Source organism: Acinonyx jubatus, chromosome D3, assembly GCF_027475565.1.
Source record: "Acinonyx jubatus isolate Ajub_Pintada_27869175 chromosome D3, VMU_Ajub_asm_v1.0, whole genome shotgun sequence".
Lineage (NCBI taxonomy): Eukaryota > Metazoa > Chordata > Mammalia > Carnivora > Felidae > Acinonyx > Acinonyx jubatus.
This window is the reverse complement of record NC_069392.1, coordinates 17247612-17269280: the sequence shown is the minus strand read 5'-3', so window position 1 is coordinate 17269280 and position 21669 is coordinate 17247612. Positions and strand designations below refer to the sequence as shown.

General features: G+C 55.3%; 1 protein-coding gene and 1 long non-coding RNA gene across 13 annotated transcripts in view; one reads left to right on the top strand and one right to left on the bottom strand.

Annotated features, from left to right (window-relative positions):
• Nucleotides 1-21669, top strand: part of CMKLR1 (chemerin chemokine-like receptor 1) — a 53675-nt gene that overhangs the window by 16905 nt on the left and 15101 nt on the right. For 2 of the 11 annotated variants that reach the window (XR_008291407.1, XM_053205514.1), the window contains exon 1: nucleotides 12726-13687. The exons of 3 other annotated variants lie outside the window; for them this stretch is intronic. Coding sequence is in view for 3 of the 8 variants with exons in the window: in XM_053205514.1 (XP_053061489.1) it covers nucleotides 13381-13687 (307 nt within the window). In the remaining 5 variants the exon portion in view is untranslated. Of the gene's footprint in view, nucleotides 1-1173; nucleotides 2209-12725; nucleotides 13688-14038; nucleotides 14194-19400; nucleotides 20254-21669 lie in introns of those variants that run through there. 6 more of the 11 variants (XM_053205516.1, XM_053205522.1, XM_053205523.1 and 3 more) reach the window with 6 other exon arrangements.
• Nucleotides 1126-13828, bottom strand: LOC128312313 (uncharacterized). Of its 2 annotated transcripts, none has more exons than XR_008291411.1 (3): nucleotides 13633-13828; nucleotides 3496-3570; nucleotides 1126-3030 (listed from the first exon to the last, which is right to left on the bottom strand). It is a non-coding gene; the product is annotated as an uncharacterized LOC128312313 (long non-coding RNA). The 2 variants fall into 2 exon arrangements; XR_008291412.1 differs by having other exon boundaries at nucleotides 3496-3566.

Here is a 21669-nt window from a genome sequence, read left to right as displayed (position 1 = left end):
CAGCTCCCAGACCTGTTTTGAAACGCTGGCCGTGAACCCCAGAAAAGTTCACTTGACCGCTCTGGGCCTCGGTTTCCTCCCCTGTAAACTGAGGCTCACAGGGGTGTTATGTGGCTTCCGTGAGATCCTGTGTGGCTCGGAGGTGGGGCTGAAAACCACCGTGGCCTCTGCGTGAAGGGGCCTGGCTCCAGGGGTGCGGAACTGTGGGGGCCGGAGGTCCTGAGCCAGGAGGGGCCAAGAAAGGCCAAGTGTGCCGTTCCCAGGGTCACGCTGCACCCCAAGCCTTCCCCTCCATTTCCTGCCTTGGCCCCAAAACATGGCAGGACAGGGTGGGGACCTTGAATCACCAGCCCCTCTTCTCCTGGGGGGCGCGGGGCCTGTTTGGCCTCAATGGGCCTTTCTTTCTCTGGCCTTTCCCTCCCCCGCCACGAAAAACCTCAGACGTGAAGGGAATCGGGAATCAGGAGCAGGCCCCAGGGCAGGGCAGGGCAGGGCGGCTCCCCGGAGCCTGGCTGGGCGATGCCGCTCACCTCCCCGTCACCGATTCCTCGCGTTCTGTTCCCTCCGCATTCTCGGCCCTCTCCCTGCTCTGGCGTCTCGCATTTCGCAGGAAGCCAACATCACCCACAGTTCCTCCTCCTAAGAGCTTTGTGTGTTGTTTCCACTGCCCACAGAGGACAGGGAGCTTCCGTTTGCTGAGTCCCTGCTGGGCTTCTGCCCTGTCCTGCTTTAAGGTTGTCTTCCGGGGCCACAGTCTCGTCGTTTCTCTGGTGTGGAGCTAGGGCAAAGGGTCCCATTTTACAGCCAAGGAGACTGAGGCCCAGAGAGAGGGTGTGTGCTCGCCGGCTCCTTCCTTCTGTAATTTACCAGATCTTTGCTAGCCGGCCTCCCTCTCTGCCTTTGAAATGCACCCTTTGCCCTTTGGGGGGGGGTGCCTGTGATGGGGCACATAGAGAAATGATTTGGAGTCTGGGACGAGACGGACCTGGGTTCAACTCCTGAATCCCCTGGCGACCAGCGGGGTGCTCTCTCGCACAGCGTCCCGGTTGGCTGCTCTCTCTCGGCCTCGGGTCCCCCGTTTGTCAATGAAGGGGATACCAGGATCAGCCCTGCGTTGCAGGGTGAAGATTAAATGAGATAATCCATGTAAAGGGCCTGGCCCTGGGCCCTGCACTACGTGGGTCCCTGTCAAGGGGGCGTGCCTCAGACTTCTGGGCTTTAAAACAAAATGGGTGCCTGGAGGTCCCTGGTAAATGCTTTTTGAAATGAGACTAAATTCTTGAATTACCCCTTCTGCTCCAGCCCCCTAGCCTGTTTACAGCCATACTTTCCTGTCCAAGATGAGGCTCAGAGAGGTTGGTCGACTGCCTAAGGTCACACAGCTGCTGACAAAGGGAGACACGCTCCTGATACCTCCTCCCGTACCTGCCTGTACCCTTGACCGTAAACCACAAGGGCTATTCCTATTTGTCCAGAGTCTACACATCCTCCTCTTTTGTGATTTCTAGACCTTTCTGCTTTACCTCTGCCACAGACCCTCCCTATTCCAATCAGGGCTATCTCCTGTATCGTTGTTTTGTTGTTGTTGTTGTTTTTTAATCAAATGCCCCATTCGGTCAGAAGCCTGTTCTCACCCCAGACTTCCCGCTGAAAACCAAAGCAATCAACTCGTTCACACTGAGGTGTTGGTAGCTGCTGACAGCTTACGGGAGTGGGGGCTTGTGAACACGATGGCCAAAGTCAGCAGAGAATGTCTGTGCCGGCGGACGTTCGGGCACCGTGGACACAAGGTGAGGGGAGACTTGGGGCCAGGGGTTTTCCCAGAGGCGAGCGAGCCATGGCCCGGTCCTGCTATAAAGACCCGAGGGCAGGAAGTTACTGAGTCAACTCATAGAAATTTGTATTTCCAACTCCCTCACCTCCACCAGCACCTCTCTGCTCCTCCCGTTTCTTGTAGACGGAGTGGCCCGAATTGGGTTGACTTTTTTTTTTTTTTTTAATGTGACGAGGCTGCACTCCAGCAGAGCTCGGAGAAACAGGGCAGGCCCCGGAGGCCTTGGGGACGAGTGTTGCAATCTTGGCACACCCCGTGTCTACACTGCCCGCCCACCGGCCTGCCACTTTCCCACAGAGGACAGAGGGGCTTACCACGGCCATGTCCTGGGCCCTGGATGAGGACAGGTGTCCCTGTCACCCTTTGCCGAACTGGTAACGCTGTCTTCTCACTCAGGGGCCCTCCTTCCTTCCTCGCGTGGGCACTGGAGGGGGTGCTGCGAGAGGCCCGGGGCTGTGCCACTGGGCCGCTGTGGGGAGAGGCACGTCTGGTCAGGGTGTGTTTGGAGAGCAGGATGGCATGAATGTCACCGCTTCTGCAATCCAGCTGCGTGGTTTCCCATTCCTTGACTTCCTGGCTCTGTGGCCCTGGTTTCCTTATCTGTACGAGGGGGGGGCCAGCATGGCATTGCCTCACGGGCTTTTGGGGGTGGAAGGAGATAAATGTAGGGGAGGACACGTTTTATTTCGTTTTATGTCTTGTTTGTTTGTTTGGTATTTGCCACCATCAGCCGTTTAAAGGCAAGAAGCCGGAACTTGGGGGTCCGTGCGCGGAGTGCATGTGGCTCTGGGGCCCAGGGAGCAGTAATTGCCAAGCGTTTGCCCCTGGCAGTCCGGTCCGTGTCCCTAGCGACGGGGTGGATTCGTACGAAGCTCTGCCCCTTTCTGCTTTCTCGCCGTGGTGGGGGGAGGGGTCTTTGGGGGCGTAGTTTCACCTTGTTTACGGTCATGTTCTTGAAAACTCGGGATGCGCAGCGAGGGTGGTGGCGAGGGTGTAGGGGTGAGGTCGGAAGAGCTTCATGCGACACCCGGGCGGCTCAGCCAGTTGAGCATCAAGTTCTTGGTTTCGGCCCAGGTCATGACCTCACGGGTTCGGGAGTTCGAGCCCCGCGTTGGGCTCCGCACTGACGGTCTTGAGCCTGCTTCGGATTTTCTCTCTCTCTTCTTCTCTCTGCCCTCCTCTGGCTCATTCTCTCTCTCCAAAAAAAAATAAATAAACTTAAAAAAAAAACAACAACAACGAACTCCAGGCTTCAGGTCAGGGGTAAGTTTCTGGAACCATCCGAAAGGCCTCCCCGGGCATCGTCTGGTTCCCCCGGGGGGGGGGGGGTGGCCAGCTGGTTTCTCCCCTTGATGTCTTATGGAGAAGCTGGGGGCATCTCTGTATGCTCAAGTTCCCGAGGGGGCGCCAGCATTCGTGGGGTTCTGGGCTCCACCCCCAGATGTAGGGCGCAGAGCAAGGCCACTGTGAGAAGCTGGGTCAAAGGCTGGCTGGCCCCTGTCTTCTCAGTGTACCTCCCTGCCCTGTGACCACTTCACCCCTCCTCTCCCTCCCTCCTCCCCCCTCCCCCTCCCTCCTCCTCTCTCCATTCTTCTGCAGCCAGTGTTCTAAATACTTCCAGAAGTTGAGTGGAACATCTCTGGGCAGAAGCAAGAACTGACCTTGAGGAAAGGGAGGGTCCTCGAAGCTCCAGGGGCCGGCTGGCTTCTCCGTGGCTTCCTCTCCCCGGGAGCTGGCTGAGAGGAGATGCCATGAAAACAAGTGAGCCTCAGTTGTCCAGCAAACGTACCCCGGGCACCCAGCCCCCCTGCACCCTGCACAGCACGGGCACTCAGTGCACGTTCGTGAGGGGATGACCAGCAGAGGCCCACACCCCACACCCTCATACTCTGGGGACCGGGATCTGGAGCATCGCCTGAAGCCCCCCTCCTTCCCTTAGGGCAAACCGAACCCTCACTAGAGTTATTTTGAGGGTATGTGCTTATTTTTAAAACACAAGATTATTTTGAGGGCATCCGCTTTATTTAAAAATGAAAAAGCATGGGAATTTTGCATTCAGCACCATAATATGCCCCTGCCTTTAAAGACAAAACTTGTGGCCCTCAGAAAACCTTGGGTCAGCTCCAGGGAAAGGACCTTCATCTGTGTTCTGGTTTCCTGTCTCTGTGGCTCATTCAGCGACATCTGGGGTAGAAAACGCACGGATCGTCAGGTTTGAGGGGGATGCTCACGGACAGTTGAGTCTTCCCCTCCCCCCCCCACCCCGCCCATCTCTATATTGTGTGAGAATATAGGCACAGAGAGGTTAAGTGACATGCTCAAGGTCACACAGCTGGTAAGCAGCAGAGCCAGAGTTTGAACCCAGACAGCTTTCGCCACAACGCTTGCAAAGATGCCACTTGGGTGAGCCCTGTTCCTGTCTCCCCTGTTGTATTTGTGGCTAGACAGCTGGGGCAGTTTCCTGGACAACTGAGACCCACTTCCTTCCACGGCGTCGCCTCTGATGACGGTCGGCTCCCAGAGAGAAGAACCACCAAGGGCCCGGATGGCGCCTGGGGCCTCAAGAACCCTTCTACTGGGGACAGGGAAGGTTCTGCACAAAGACACAAATTTTAGGGTTCCCCGGCTGGAGTCACGGACCTCTGGTCTGGGCTGGGTCTCTCTGGAAGGAAACAGTCTGTGTGCCTCTCGTCTGAGGCACTTGGCCAGCCTCTTGCCCCAGGTGGTTTGGCTCCTGCCGAGCATCCAACCCTCAGCGCCTGCGCCGCTGTCTGTGAGCCAACCGTGGGCTGCCAAGGATCTGAGAACTCGTTTCCAGAAGAGGCAACTGAGGCCCAAACATGATGTCAGAGGAAGAAGGCCGGTGTCCAATCCCGTGTGTCTGGCCGCCCTGGCTCAGGAGCTCAGGTGGGGCCTCTGCCTGCCTCTTCTCTACGGGACCAGAGGGTGCCTTCCAAGTCCATGGTCGCCTGGAGGATCCACGCGCTCGTGGCTCAGAGAGGGAAAGAGATTGGTGTAGGTTCTCAGAAGGTTGGGAGCAGAGTGTGACGGGAAGCCATGTCTCCCACTCGCCTGGCCCCTCATTCATCCCTGTCGCCCTCGGGGGAACATTCGAGGACCGGGGTTTGGGCGGGAAAGACAGAGCTGCTCTTCGGGTCTCAGTTTCCCCTGACGTCGAACAGGGGGATTGACAACCCCAGCCCACTGGAACCTGTATGTGGTGAAGTTTTTACCAAACAGAGAGAGAGAGAGAGAGAGAGAATGCAGACAACAGAATGAGTTTTTTCAGAACGTGAGATGTTTTCAGCTGAGGAAGATGAGTCTTTGTCCCACCGATTTTTGTTGGCGTTAAATACCGTCTCTTTTCCGAAACGGCGGGGGCGGTAAAGGACAATTTTAATTTTGCGGTACCCTCATTTGGCGAACACGGAAAGGTGGGAACTCTAGGGCAGTCTCACAACTGTTCGGGAGATGTAACTGGCTCACGAAACCCCAAAGTTTGGAGTTCACTGAACTAACGCGGTCTCTTGGGCTCCTTTGAGCTCAGGGACAAGCCAGGTAGGCGTAGGAGTGGCTGAGGTCACATGATTGGAAAGAACCGAGAGCCTGGGCCCTGGGCATGGAGGTGAGGGTTCCGGCAGCTAGAGCCAGAGCCGGACCGCAGAGCCGGGAATGTACCTGGCACGGAGTAGTTGCCCATTTTGGGCAACGGGGTGAAATGGTTTCCACGTGAGTGTTCAGCACATGACTCAGAGTCAGGGCAGTGGGGAGAGAGAGAGAGAGGGAGAGAGAGAGAGAGAGAGAGAGAGAGCGCGCGAGCTGGGTTCTGAGTTGGGTATCTGTCTTCGGGCGGTTTTCCCCAGAGCAGAGCCTGAGGCAAGGATTTGGGTGAATGTGAGGTTTTGAGGATGTGCTGTCGGACAGGGTTGGGATTAGGGAGAGGCGAGCGAGGTAGGGTCACGCAACTTTAGAGCTGGATTCCATCTTCATTTAAAATTTTGATATTTTGCTCATCTCGTATCTTATGCTTTAGTTTAATTTTTTTTTAAGTTTATCTATTTTGAGAGAGAGACAAAGAGAGAACGCACGTGCATTTGAGCAGGAGAGGGGCAGAGAGAGGGGAGGGGGGACAGAGAGTCCAAAGCAGGCTCTGCGGTGTCAGCACAGAGCCCGACGCAGGGATCAGTCCCACAAACCAGGAGATCGTGACCTGAGCAGAAATCGAGAGTCAGATGCTTAGACAACTGAGCCACCCAGGCGTCCCTAATTTCGCTTTGTGAGAATATGGAACTAAAGTATTATTTATCTTGATCAGTAAATTGCTTGGCACACTCTTAAATTTACGTTCAAGGCCAGAGCAGGGCGGGAACCCAGCAAGGATGTGGTCTCAGGTGGAGACTTTTCTTAGCCTGATCCCATGGGGAGCTCTGGAGCCTGAATTGCACCCCCGTCAGTTGGAGGGAGGCAGCCCCTGCTTAGCCGAGGGCAATTCCCAGGAGAAGGGGCCAGCTGTGAGCCGTGAGCATCTAGTGTTCTCTGCAGCGGTGGGATGGGTGCCCTCAGCTAGTAAAGGGGATCTGAGCTGGACACCCAACACCCACCACAGTACTCTTTGTTTTTCTTTGAGAGACGCCAGTAAAAAATTTGAGTCATTTTTAGGTGCTTTTGGCTGTCGGACTGTATTTCTTTAGCTATGACTGTGCCAAAGCCTCCAGGGCCCAGCTTCTAGTCCTGTTATAGAGTGGGTGAATGAGGGGCACCTGAGCGGCTCAGTGGGTTGAGTGTCGACTTGATTTCGGCTCAGGTCATGATCCCAGGGTCATGGAATCGAGCCCCATGTTGTGTCCAGTGCTGAGTGTGGAGCCTGCTTAAGATTCTCTCTCTTCCTCTCTCTCTCTCCTTCCCTCTCTCTCTCTCTCTCCCCCCCTCCCTTTTCCCACTCACACATGCTCTCTCTCTCTCTCTCAAGTAAATAATAATAAAGAACAGATGAATGAATGAATGCTTTGAGCAGGGAGGGTGTCCTGGGTTGGGGCAGGGGAAAGTAGGTGGAGCTAGCGTGGGTAGGGGCGTGGCCTGAGGCATGAGCTCATTCCAGCTTGGAGGATGGGAGCAGGCTGGAGGAAAGCCACAGTGGGCTAAGTGTCTGTGATCCTGGCCAAGGAAGGAAAAGCAGGGGGAGGATAAAGTAGGAAGGACAGGGCTTTGCCCTGGTTAAGCAGGCAAGTAGTGAGGGTCCCGGGAAGTAGCCTGGCACTCTGGTTTCTCCTCAACTGGGAAGCTGAAGGAGTTGTAGACCCTTGAGGCCTGGAACATTTCATTCTGAGTCTCAGATCCTTGGAGAGGGTTGGGGTTCTTGGTGGAACTCAGGAGAAAGCGCTGCAGATTACGTGTGATGTTAAGTCCCAGGGCTCAGAGAGAGAGAGGCACAGGGTTTGTTCCCTAAAAGGGGCTCCTTCTGGGATTTTAGGGTGACACACGTTCTTGCTGAAACTCTGCCCCTGCTGCACACAGCGCCTGAGTTTACGCCATCAAAGCTTTAAATCCGAACTTAACCCGTGGCCCGAACGTGCCAAGGTCTCATGCCTCTGAGCCTTGGCGTCTGCTGTGCCTGGGCTGACTCTCACTTGTCCTTCAAGTTTCACCTCTCCCAGGCAGCCTTCCCTGACTTGGTAGCTGGCGTGGGTACCATGCCTGTGTGTTCTCCCAGCACACGGGCTTGCTGTGTTGTGATTTTACTCATTATCTGCACCCCCCCGCCCCCTGGCTTGGGGTTTCTCCGGAGTGGGAACTACATCTTTGTATTCCCAGCTCTTGGCTGATACCTGGCAGATCGTGTGTGCTCGGTAAGGTTTATTGAATGTATGAACGAGAAATGTGTGATCTGTCGTCAGATGTCTCTACCCTAGTGTGAAAGAAGCTCCGAGAGGAGTTTTTTGTTTGTTTCATGATCCTACTCCCTCATGACTGTCCCACATTCGTGTCTGGGGCAATAGAATTCAAAATAGCCTAAGAGTCGTCATCGTATTCAATAACGTACTCCTCTTATCTAACTCTAGTACCGACTCTATTTGGTATGTACTCTTGCTGCTCCCTTTTGCAGAGGGAAACTGAGGCACGCGATATTTAAGCGACCTAGGTAGTAGGTGGCGGAGCCGGCATTTGAGCTCAGATGTTCTGGCTCCAGGGCCTGCTCCCGTCACGCTGAGGTGCTGACCACGGGTTTGGGTTCAAGTCCTCACTCCTCCATTTGGTAGCTGTGTGGCCTTGGGCAGGTTGCTTGACCCCTCTGGGCTTCTGTTGCCGCAACTGGGAGACGGGGGGGTGGTAATCAGGGCTGTTGGGAGGCTGGAACAAAGTGAGCGAGGGGAAGGGTCCTGAGGGCTGACAGTGACGGTTCCCACGGCCAGCTGGTGGTTACATACTGCGGGGGCTCTTGGAAACCTGCACCAGTGGAGACATTGCCAGGGTTCTTGTCAGAAGGGTGAGAAGGCAAGGAGGAGGGAGACAAAGGCCCCTCTGTGAGCCACCTGGGGCCCTTCCTCTGGGAGGCAAGTTAGGAAGAAATGAGAGCCCCGTAGGGGGAGACGAGGACTCCCGCCTGGGAGTGGGGCGGGTGCCATGTTGCCTGCCAGGATTTGTTCTTCACAAAGCAATGGGTGGAAAATTACTTTGGATTCTTTCCTGAGGGGGCAGGAAGGCTAGGGCCAATCCACAGAGGGGAGAGGTCTCTCTACCGCCAGGAATGTGATCCCAGTTTTATTTTAAAACGGAATAGAAGCAGAAAACAACGTTAAGTTGATGGTGGCTTGGGGCCGCTCATGGCTGCCTAGCCAGTTCTAGAACACGACACTTCACAAGCTCAGGCTCCAGCCTCTGAGATTGGGGAGAGCAGCAGAAACGTGCCAGCTGGCCCATCACTACCCTGTTCTCTGAGGAGCTTGCCTCCCCCAGCTTGACTGGCTTCTTTTCTGGGAAACCAGATCTATCCTTTGGGGTTGGCAGGGGGGCCTTGGGCACAAATCTGTCTCCCTCACGCTGCAGATAGTTTCATACATCTGCAAAATATATTCCTGATCCCTGATCCCCACAGTGGCCCTGCGGATGGTTTCTCCCTCCCTCTGATAAACATGGAAATGGAGGACCAGAAGTTGGAACAGCTACAGTTAGGAGAAAAAGCAAGAGTTCTCATACCACAGACATGGCTTGGGCTCTCTGGGGACTAACAGTCTAAGTAGCTCTGAAGCATTTTCTTGATGAACTAAAACACAGCATAGCCAGTGCAAAGGGACGGCTGAAAAGTTGTTTGCTCTCCTTGTGACACTGAGGAAGGGCTTGAGAGCCCCAGACAGTTTTGGGAATAAGTAGCAAATGATACACACACGATTGATTGCAATACTATGTAACACATATACAATAATGAATCGTAGTAGTAGTAAAGAGACTGGAAACAAGTCAAGTGCTCAAATCCAGGAGACTGGTTCAGTAAATGATGGCAAGACCAACAATGGAGTACTGTGCAGCCATCAAAAAGGATAGGCACTATACTGATGTGAAATGATCTCCAAGGTGTATTGCTAGGATAGACAACTTGCAAAAATAGTGTGTGTAATATACTGCCTTTCGTGCAAAATGGGAGAGAAATTAGAATACACATGCATATTTGCTTAAAGGAACTGGAAGGGGATAGGAGAAACAAATAAAAGCCGTTGATAGGTCCAGGGGGGACTGGGTGGATGGTGACAGGGTAGGAATGAGGATTTGCCTTCTTTTTTTTTTTTTTCCAAGATTTTATTTTTAAGTAATCTCTGTACCCAACAGGGGGCTCAAACTCATGACCCCGAGATCAGGAGTCACATGCTCCACTGACTGAGCCAGCCAGGTGCCCTGGATTCACATTCTAACTTTTAAATAATCTTAGATGGTTTTGAATATCACCAATTAGATGGAGTTGTGTTGCGTAGTCAAAAATTTAAGTTACAAAAGCCAAGTGACAATCACGCACAGTTGCCCATTAGGCTAGTGGTTATTATAAAGTATTATTTAAACTGTAATCCTTGTGACTTTTACCGTCATGATCCCCTTGACCATCACATGAACACACGTAGGGTTTTAAACCGAGCTTTGCCTGACTCCAGCTTCCTCAGTGTCACAAGGAGAGGGTTCCTTCTGGCCTACTTTGAACCTAGCCTGAGAGGGTCCTAATGGCGTCTGATGCAGGGCCCGCCCTTCCCTGTAACATCCATTTCATTCTGGATGCTGGGATGTGTTCCTGGTGCCCTTGGCCCCCTGTGGACACGGGTGGTCAAGCCAGTTGACTTGTTTGTCTCTTTCCAAGAGAACAAACTTGGTGAAATGTTTGTAGGAAAAAAATGTGTCCTTGTGGGCTCTCCTTGACCCTCATATCCAATGGGTAGAGAGACCTTCTAGAGAATATAACTGAACACCCATATGCTCGGTCAAGAAAACAATCTTATAGGGCTTTTAGCCGGTGATTTCTCTGCCAGGACCTCCCCAGACACGGCTTCCTGTTGAGATTTATATATATATATATATATATATATATATATATATATATATATATATGTATATATATATATATATATATAGTGTGTATATATATATACATATACATATACACTATATATATATAGTATATAATAAATTATATATATAGTCAAATATATATTATCATATATGTCAATATGTATATTTGACAATAAATTATATATATATATAATTGTCAAACTGGTTTCCATACAACACCCAGTGCTCATCCCAACCTGTTAAAATTAACCAAAGACATTGATGAGCTGCCACTGCATATTTTGATCAGCGTGTTGCTATGTGGCTCCAGCCTTCCATCCCAAAACCGAGGCCCCTCACATTTCCATCCCAGAGCCGAGGCTCACACCTTGCTCTGTAGCTCTCTGGTCTTTGGAGAGTTTGGAAATACCCCAAGGCTGCCCTTATTACGCTCCTAAACATGTACCCAAATACGCCAGAAAACACCCACGTGCTGTGGACCACCCCCCGGAAGGATGGCCATTCGTGGGGTCCCCTCCTTGGCCCACTCTGGGGTGGGCCCGTCAGGACTTCATGGACTTTCTCAGGAGTCAGGCAGAAAGGTTGCTTTCAACCTTTTCCCCTTCTGTGTGTCTGACTCTGAATCTCTGTATTTGCTCTGCCTTAGTCCTTCTTCCCCCGCCCTCACAGTTTAGAGGCTTCTGTTACCTTCTCGGTCATTCTCTGTCTCCCCCTCCTCCCCTCCTCTCTGTTCCTCCATGTCCTTTTCCCTCTATGTCCTCTTCCCTTGGGGTTTGCTTGGCCGCCCTTCCCTCCGTGCAACTCCTTGGGTGTCTGCTGCGATCCCCTGCTCCCTCCTCCCCACTGAGATTACCCCCACCCCCACCCCACCAAACCCCTGCCCTGCTGGGCCTGCAGTGGAGAAGACTCTTCTCCCAAATCTCCCCGAGAGTGGAGGGGCGGGTCAGCCACATGAGGCTCAGTAGGGCCTGCACTTGGTTTAACGCTCTGCCGTTACTGGTCTTGAAATTCTTAGTACTTCCTTTTTTTTTCTTTTTTTTTTTAATGTTTATTTTTGAGAGAGAGAGAGAGAGCATGAACAGGGGAGGGGCAGAGAGAGGGAGGGAGACACAGACCCCGAAGCAGGCTCCAGGCTCCGAGCCATCAGCACAGAGCCCGACGTGGGGCTCAAACCCACGAACCTGAGCCGTGGTCAGTTGCTTAACCGACCGAGCCACCCAGGCACCCCTGGCATGGACCTTTTCAAAGAGTAGCCACAGCCTCTCTGGACCTCAGTTTCTTCGTCTGCCAAATGGGGATCATGGGAATGTAATGACCCAGACGAGTGCTCAGCACGGGCCCCAGCATACGTGGGCGGGCAAGGCCAGCACTCAGGAGCTTCTGGCTTCCCTCCCTCTGGGGTGGAGGAGGGGGTGATTTGTCAATAGGAAAACCATATGATTTATTGTCCAAACTGAAAGGGGCGTGTTGAGATCCGAGGCACAGGCCGAGGTGTAGGGTCACCATGCAGGGGTCGTGAGTGTCTTTATCAGCATCCTGAACGTGGTAACAGGCGAGCGAGCATCGGGGAGCCGGCGTAACCACGCCCTGGGCTGGCCTCCAGCTGGGAGACGGCACGACTGGGTTCTAGCATTTGCCGCAGAGCATGGCGTCCCCCCTTGCCCTAGCTAACAGTGTCAGGACGTCAGGGAAACACGATCAGCGAGAAGGCCTTGAAGGCCGCGCAGTCCAGACTCCCAAACATCCTAGAAACGTCTTCTGATTAAGCCAGCAATACGTCGGCCTGAACGTCTAGCCACTCCTTCCCGGGCATGGCGGGGCAAAGTGGCTCTTGCCGAACAGCACCCTGGCGCGGGGGCCACCGGCTTTAGGGAGGGCGCCCGTCTCGAGGCAGCGAGCATTTGACAGACGCCCGTCCAAAAACACGCAGACCTCGAGGCTGCGGGTCCACGAGGACACCGATCGCCCCATCACACCTCGTCCTTTCTGCCCAGACTGCTGGAGAGAGTCCTTCTTGCTCCCCGGCCCCAGGAGGGCTCACCGTTCCCCGCCGGCTGGGTTTGTTTTTCACCGGGGGCACGCGACGGCCGGAGCCGGCTTCCCTTTCCGAGATTAGGAGTCTGGGCGTCCCCTGGGTGGCCGACCCAAGCTCCGTATTTGGGACATTCCTTATCGTCTGCATTTTTCTCCTCAGCCCTGGCTCCGCTTTCTGTCTCCACCCACGTTCCCTTCCTCCTTTCGCTCTCATTTTTAATTTATGTTCCCCTGTACACGTGAGCCTCTTGGGAGACTTTTCTCCCCCACCCACCCCCCACCCACCCCACCCCATCCCTTCTGGACCACGCCAAAGTGTGAGCAACCAAACAGACAAACCCGCAAGCCAAAGCATCCTGTAGCCCTCCTCCTTCTGCTTGCAGACACAAGGGTCCCAGCGGGTGGGGGGCTGGAAGGCGCGAGGTTAAGAACGATGCAGAGGAAGGGCTGACCAACGTGAGAGTGAGGAAGTCGGCGGCCCTCGTCCGGGGCAGGAGGTGGCCGGCTGACCCTGTGTGACTCCGGGGGGCTCAACCGGGCTCCAGGTGACCATGCCAGGTCGCTCGGAGTCCAGTTGAGTCCAGAAAGGAAGAGCTTTCTAACGGCCCCGTGGGTCTTTCTCGAAGTTCCGCCGGTGGAGGTGGGGAGGAGAAAGAGGAGTGACCTGTTCTGGAACATGGCAGAACCCAGGGAGAGTTTATTTCTGGTTCTTTTTCCGGAGCGTTGACTGGAGGGCCCGGGCGTGGGCTCCCCCCGTTTCAAAGCCAGGCGATCTGGCTGGCGAAGGGCACCCCTTGATGGTGCCCGTGTGATGCTATCTTCTGCCTGTCTCCCCCCACCCCCCCCCGCCACCCGCCCAGGAGGTAAGCGCCACCAGACACGAGTCTTCGCACGCTTCGCTGTCTGTGGCATCCCCACACCAGCCGGGCGCCTGGCACACCACCGAGCTTTGTCACATTCATCGAATGAAGGCCACAGCTTCCGGTGGCCGAGCCGGAATGCAACCTCAATATTGTTGCCCTCCAGAAATAGCTGTCTGTAAACATAACAGCCCAGGGGCACGTCTGTCGAGTCAGGATCTTCACCTACAGAGGCTGACCAGCCCATCCTGCTTTGCCTGGAACGTTCTGGAAGCCCCGCCTCATGGGATACCCCCAAGCTGGATGACTGGTCTCCCTGCATTGGGGATCCCGAGGTGGGTCTTTACGTCGACCCACCTTGCGGATGAGGACGTTGCTCCCTGGGCCCGGGATCTGGCTCCGCGTCTGCCGGGTGAGGCTTAAGCTCTCGGCGCGTTGAGTTACTTTCTTTTTCCTGTAACGTGAGGGCGGCAGCCCCCTCGAGCCTGAAGCCTCTCCAGCAACGGCTTTTAAGATTCTGGAATTTCCTCTGGGCTTCAACCAGCTGTTTTTTCCGTTGAGGGTGGAGGGGTAGTTTTCCCAGCAGGACCCTTCCGTAGGGCAAGGCTGGAGCTCTGCCTTGGGAAAGGTGACCGCGCAGTGACAGGGTTGAGGGGGAGGGCAGCCCGTTCTTCCTCCCCCCGCGCCTGGGAACAGGGTGGGGTCTCCTACTCCACCATTCTGGTTGCTAGCAGCAGCGGCCAGCCCTTTTGTCAGCCGCCTGGGCTGGAGCCAGGGGGTTCCAAGGGGCCCCCAAGGCCCCCGTGCCCAGGGCTGGCAGCCTGGCAGGGTGCAGCTGTGCGGCTCAGGGCTCCCGGATCTCTCCGGGGTCCACCCGCCTGCCCAGGAGCCCAGCGAGTGGCAACTGTGCCGTCCAAGGTGGGTGAGTCAGGTCACTGAGGGCTCTCGGAGGTGGGGCGGTGGATGTGTGGGACGCTGTGACCCTGCCAGCCCTGGGCACAGTTGGGGTCAGCGGGCATAAGAACACAGTGCCCTGTGCCCAGAGGGACCTCCAGCAGGCAAGTCACAGGATGCCAGGGACAGTCACCGTGACTGAAGATGTGGCTCCTGTGTCAGAGCAGCCCAAGCTTGAATCCCATCTCTGCCCCTTCCTAGCTGTGGGGCTCTGGGGCTAGTGGTCTTGCTTCTTTGAGCCTCAGTTTCCACTTCTGCAAAATGGGAATAAAAAGCCTGCCTTGTTGACGGCTTGTTCTAAGTAGAGGTTGGCACCTGAGAAGTGGGGGTTAATGTCGTCACCCCAGCCTCTCACTTTCTGTCCCTCTCTGCTGAGGGCAGAACCCAGAGACCCAGAGACAGGTGAGGGCTTCTGAGTCACCCTGGAGAAGCTTGCTAGTGAGACACGAGGCAAGTCTGAGGCTCGAAGGCTCATCACAGCCCTGCAGTGGAAGGGCCATCAGTCTCTCGGGGGCTTGGACGCACCGTGATGGGACAGAGGGACATTCTCACCAGCCTTGTGGATTGCCGCTGGGGTCCGTTAGAACAGAACCAAGCTCCAGGCGTGGCTGCTCATCCCGACCCTGTTCCTTTCAGAGTCTAGTTTCGACATCTGTTGCGTGGGGAGAATAATCCCTCTCCTCTGGGGGCTTTGTCCGGCTACGGGGAGAAGAGGAAGGCCAAGCCCAGCCAGATGCCTGGCCGTCCCAGCACGAGTGTCCTTTCTTCTCATTGTCACTGCTGGGGACAGGGCAGCCTGGATCCGCACCGAGTGCTCAGTGAGGCTGGGAGGAGCTTAGGGAACAAGACAGGGGCACCCCAGGCGGAGGGGATCGGCCAGAGTCAGAGCCTAGAGGTCTCGAACACCATGCAAGGGGGGCACTGGGCTCCTGGAGCACGCGGGAGCAGATTGGTTTGGAAGGACTTGGGCTCTGAAGTCCCCCCTTCTTCCCCCCCCCCGACCCCAGTAGCCCTGGGCCCTGCAGCCCTGTCCTGGGTCAGTGCCCCTAGGTTGCTGACATCACCCAGTCTGGCCAAGGGGAACAGATACTATTGCTTACACACCGGGGCCCTCTTTTCCTCTCCCTGGCTGTTCACCGGGTCTCCTGTTTTGTGCTGCCTTTCCCCCTCTCGCTCTGTCCCACCTCCGCGCCTTCGTTCCTGCTGTCCCCCAACCCCTCCAGGATATCCCCTTCCGCTGAGACTGCTTCCCCCCTCTTCCCCTGCTCCTGCCACAGCCCCATAAGGGGCGAACACCCCATTCAAACCCACTTCTGCAGCTTCCTGGCCCGGCAGCCTGCGGCAAGTTACTTAACCTCACCGAGCTTCTCTTTCTTCATCCGTAAATGGCACCAAGAATAGTTCTAACTTCAGGACTGATGTGGAGACCGAGTCGGTTGATGTGTAAGCGCCACACACATGACAAGCCCTGGAATGGACGTCATGAATTTTATGGTGTGTGCGCCGTGGTGTCGTATACGCTGTTGAAGGGGTCGGGGATACAGCCGTGAACGAACAGACCGAAGCCTCTGCCCTCAGTAAATGTCAGCTCCGATTTATGCGTCTGTTTCCGTGACTGTTCTTTCCACCTGCCCTCAAGGTGGGATGGCGTCCGGTTCCTCCGAGCCTCAGACACCTGGCTTGGGGGACTGGCGTTGTTTGCAAAGTGAAGGCAAGTTCTCTGATTTGGGGATTCCCTTGGCATTCCTGATTTCCCTGGAGAGGTTATGGCACCTGAGGGAGCCCCTCAAGGGCAAGGGACATTGTAGGGTCAGGCAAACAAGTCTGCGAGGCCCTCAGTCTCTCTCTCAAGCTGCCGCCCCTTTAGGGGGCTGCGCACTCTCTCAGGGAGGTCCCTCCTCAACTGGGGGATCCCGGAGCTGGAACAGCTGCGTGTGAGGCAGGCGTGTCACCGGTGACAGAATCCCAACCCAACTGGCTAAAGCAGTAAAGGAAATCCATTGGTTGAGGGAACCCCTGTGTGTAGCAAGGGTTTGGGTGTGGTTGGTGTTTCCGCATCTTTGAGGTCGGCCTTCTTCTGTGTTGGTCTCGTTCTCTGTTAGAATCTGCCCAGGTGGTGGCAAGAGTCCCAGGGAAGACTCTCATTGGCCCACTCTAAGCCCTGTGCCCCATTCCTGAAGCAGTCATTGGTGGCCAGCAGAGTGGGATATTCTCATTGGCCAGGCTCAGAGCAGGGGGTGGGGTCATCTCCTTCCAAGCCCTGCAGCCTGACGAGACGGGTGGGGTGGCTTCTGACAAAGAAGCAATGGACAGGCCCCTCCCCAAATGGATGCATGAATGGGCCCTGTCTGGGAGCACGTGGAAGGGCAGAAGGTGTCTTTGGATTCCAGGGGCTGCTAACCAAAAGCTTGGGGTTTGCTCATGGCTACCAGGAAGGGGTGCTTCTGGAGAGAAGGCCAGCCTTTCTGCTGTTGTGGGGGTGGGTGCGCAATTTTGACTTGTATTTGGATTCCTTTCTGGGACCATACGCCTGGAAGGAGAAGGGAAGGGACATCGCCAGGCCCCTGCTCGGTGCCCCACACTGGGCTAAGCTCTGCATGCTTTGTGACGCCAGAAGCAAGCGTGGGCTTTGGAAAGAAACTCCAGAGAGGTAAGCGAGGAGGAACAGACTGGATGCCTACATCCAAATCCTGGTTCTGCCACTTCCTCACTGTGTGGCCTTAGGCAGACTGCTTGACCTCTCTGTGCTTCAACTTCTTCACCTTAACAACACCCATATTCAAATGGGATCAATAATACCCAATGTTGCTCCTGTCTAGATTAATTAGCTAGATCATGCTGTATTAGCAAATTAGCTAAAGTATTTAGAACAGTGCCTGGTGCACTGTAAACTTCCAATAAGTGTTAGTCATGGTTTTGGCCCGTCTTGGCTGCTATAACCAAAACGGCGATTGATTTCTCACAGTTCTGGAAGCCGGGACATCCAAGATCAGGGTGCCGGCAGGTGTGGTGGCTGGAGAGGGCCTGCTTCCTGGTTCACATCTTCTCTCCGTGTCCTCAGATGGTGGAGGCAGGGATCTCTCTGTGGGGTCTCTCATAAAGGCACTCACCCCGTTCGTGGGACTCCACCCTCGTGACCTAATTGCTTCCCAAAGGCCCCGCTTTCTAACACCCTCACGTTAGGGATGAGCTTTCCACATATGAACTTGGGCGGGGGCGGGCAGGGGGGACGACACAGACCTTCAGTTCGTAACAGGTCATTATCATCATTACTTCCTTTACTGCAGTTCATTGGAGGAGGGGAGTCGAAAGTGGATTTAATGGTGGAATTCAAGGCATGGCAGCAGGGTTTACCAGGCACCGGCTCTGGGGGCGCGGAGGATGCCCTTCTGGAATCCAAAGTTCAGACCCGCAGAGGCTGCTCCTTCATTTGCATCCGTGCTTATCTCCTGGCGGGGGGAGGGTCGTCTTCAGACTTACCTGCTTCACACACCTGTCCCAGGATGCGCATCTTTTGGAAGCGGCTGGTTCCGGCTGCCTGTTGGCATTGCCTTGCTCTCTCCCCCCCTCTCCCCACACCCCCCGTGTTGAAAGGCCCCAGGCCAGTGAGACCCAGAGACAAAGAGTCAGCATTGTCAATGGCAACTAATTTTCATCTGGGGCTTCAGGGCCTCTGGGGGCAGAAGATGAGTCTCGACCCCTAGGACTGGCCAGCGTGGGCCTTTCTCCGTGACCTGGCTTCTCCCGTGCAGCCTCCTCTGGGTGTCTGTGGTCCCCACTCATCTGTTCATCTAAGACCTTAGAGCATTGGCAGTTACCATGGAAACAGCTCTTGAGGCAACACTGCCCACGTGGGCTGAGGAAATATTCCTCAAGAAAATGGGGGGATTGCCAGACTCCTTGGCGCCCTGAGGGGGCCCCGACTCCCAGAAGCTCCGAGGACTGCCCCTTCTGGGTGGACCCAGAGCTGGCCGAAGGGTCCTCGCTCAGCTCGCGGGGCCCCTTGCTGGCCTCCTGTCTCCAGTCTTCCCTCTTCCAGCATGGCCCCCATATCAGCGGTGTGGGTTAGAGCTGGGCTCATTTCAGAATGATGGACATCCCTCTGCTCAAAGGCCATCCGTGGCTCCCTATTGCCTCCACGATAGAGTCAGTGCCTTGCAAGGGTCTTTCTCCCAGCCCGGTCTCCTGCCGTCCCACTCTCCACACACGCACTTACCATGCCCGATGAAGCCTCTGTGCCTTCGCGCACGGTTCTGTCTTCGGGGATGCCTCCCGCCTCCCTGGCGCCCCATAGCAAAGGCTTTGCACTCTCCGAGGCTCGGCCCCAATGCCACCTCCACCAAGAAGTTTCCCCTGATTTCCCCAACCAACTTCCCTTTGCTTTGTACAGAACCAGGGTCACAGTCTCAGCGGCCAACGGGGCCGGGAGGGAGACACAATGACTAGTGTGGGGATCAAGAGAGTGGAGACTGCAGAGAAGCCCATCCTGTCTGTGATGCAGTATGACCAGATTGCTGCAAGCCTGGATTTTCGGTGACATCTCAGAGTATCAACCATGCCCCTGCACCCACCTCCCCTACATGACGGCAGAGACTGGGCCATCTGACGCCCACAGGTTCTAGCAGGGAGCGTGGCCCACTAGCAGCCATCTGAATAGAAGCTTGAATGCACAGGTCTGTGCTGTTTCCTGAACCCAGCGAAGGTGCTCCTACCTCAGGGCCTTTGCACTTGCCGTTCCTTCTGCCTTTAATCAGTCACACGTCTCCCTCTTCCTATGTTCTGGTTTCTGCTCAGAGGTCACCTTCTCGGAGACGCCTCCTCTGGGCACTCCACCTAAAATAATGCTCTTCCCCCTCACCCATGCCCTGTTCCTCTTTATATTTTCTCTGTAGCACCTACTACCGTCCGCCACTGTAATCATTTGATTTTTTTCCAGCACTTACACGATGCTTCCAATGCACCAGGCATGCTTCTAAAACGTTACCAGTGTAAACTCATTTAATCCTTAGAGTCGCCCCGTGAGGGAGGTGCTACTCACCAGGGCTGTTTCTCGGCTGAGGACACTGAAGCACAGAGAGGTGTAATGACTCCCCCAAGGTCACACAGCGGGTGGGTGGCAGAGCAGGGACTCAAACCCAGGCAGTCTGGCTCCAGAGGCATTTGCCTTCTTTGGCACCTACTTGTTTATCTGTTTGCTCCCATTCCTCTTCCGAGGATGCCAGCCTCTTGAGGCAAGTGCCGTGTCTCTGTTCCCTGCTATATCCCCAGGACCGAGACCCAGGCCTGGAGCCTAATGGATGTTTGATAAATATTTCTTGGAAGGCTAGAGAAAAGGAGACCCAAGGATCAGAGACGTGGAGGGAAGAATCCCTGGCCTCTGGAGCTTTCCATGAGCCTGATGTCAAGGCCATCTTGCCGGAAGTTTCTCAGCCTCCCGGAGGGTTTGAGTCAGCTTGTCTGGGCGAGGCCCCGGCCCACCCTCCCTCGTCCTCCAATAGGGCCTCTGTTCTCTGACCTCTCCCAGGCAAAGGTGCCAAACCACACTCCTGGAGCCCCAGGCCCATGCTGAGCACACTTCCTCCTGTGACGGGGCCACGGAGGAGAACGTTCCAGGCCAGAGGCAGGAAGTCTCAGAAACAAGGTGGCCTAGGGTGAACGGGGCCGGGGCAGGGCTGTCCTTGGCCAGATGTTCCAGAGCCTCAGCGCAACGGAGGACATCAGAAGGCTGGAAAGGGGCCTGGGACCCGAGGCTGCAGCCTGCCGGTGCCTCTGATGTATCCAACGTGCCCCGACTTCTGACCCCAATCCAAGAGGTTCCAGAGAAGGCCGGTGCCCTGCCAGCTTCTCCTTGGACCCTCCAACAGTAGCTCTGCTGAGGGAGCCATGGGGATGCATTTCCCAGGTCCTTTCCTATGACATTCCCCAGTAATCGTGATTGCGACAGGCACTCCGCCGAGGGTTCCACCGAATGGTCGCGGCCCCTGGATGTAGACGCTAGGGAGGAGAAGCCCGAGGCCCAGGGAGGTGAGGTAACTCATCCCAGGTCACACAGCCTGCAAGTGCTGGAGATGGGGTTCCCGAACCTGATTCCAGGAAGAACCAGGAGAGAAGCCTCATTCTACCCATTGCTCCCTTGGGGTTGGGGGTGGGGCAACCTGGGGAAGGATCATGAAACTTGTTTGAATTTGAGTTTTCTCTGCCAAATGGGAATAAGGGGGAATTGGCATCGGGGGAGACCCCACGAGGGGCTGCCTCTTTCGCTAGGTGCATCCCGTGGGCCGTTTTCCTTGCATTTCACAGCCCGTCGGGCGAGCTCCGGGTTCCAGGAGCAGAAACGGGGCGGGGGGGGGGGGTCAGAGATGCGGAGAAAACGGGGTAGAGCCCGCACAGCCGGGGCCAGCTCCTGGTTACGCCGGGATCCTCTGTGAGGACAGAGCGGGCACAAGAGCTCGGTTTCAGCCGAGGGTTTCAACCAAGTTGAAAAATGCTTCGCGGAGGCCCTCGCAGAGGATGTGGGGAGGGAGAGGGGGCCGAGCTGAGGGCAGGGATGTCAGTGGCCACACTTCGTCATCCGGCCAGGGCAGCGTCTGGTCTGGGAGGGGGAGGCTCAGAGGAACCACTGGCTGCGGCCTGGCTCCCATCCCCTCCGCTGCCTCCAGACACATTCCAGGCTCATCTTCGAGTTCCGTCGGTTTCTGGAAGCCCGGCCCTCTGCTTTGGTTCAGAATCTGCTAAGTGCATTCAGCCCAGCTTTCTCCTCAGCGGGGGACGGGTCTGCTGCTGGTTCTCCCAACTAAATCTCCATCCGATTTTTCTCTACAAACGTTTGCTGAGCACCCGCTGTGCGTGGGGCACTCTGTGGACCCACATCATTGCTTCTTGAGAGGCTCATGGTAACTCTAGGAGGGAGGTCATAATATCAGCCCCATTTTACAGAGGGGAACACTGAGTCTGGGAAAGGAGAGAGTTTGTTCATGGTTGCTTAGCTAAGAAGGGCATTTGAACCTGGTGGCTTAGTCACTGGGCAGCTTGGAGCAGGGGAATGAGCCCGAGACAACCTTGTCATAGTTAGTAAGGACCCCAGACCTGCTGACCAGGTGAGGAAGGGGAGGTTTATAAATCAGCCTTCAGCCACTGGGCCAGAAATCTTAGAACTGCAAGGGGTCCCAAGAAAGCACTTTATCCAGATTCCGTGATTTTCTCAAAGGAGGATTTTATTATCGCCATTCCATAGGCAACTCAACAACGGCTCAGAGAGGTAAAGCAATTTGCTCAGGGTCACACAGCGTGGAGCTGGGCCATACTGTCTTTTTTAGTGCCACGAGGCTGGCAATCGACGGACGCTTGGCCCATTCAACAGTGGCATTTAAAAAAAAAATCTTTCTTAATGCTTATTTATTTTTGAGAGAGACAGAGACAGAATGCGAGTGGGTTAGGGGC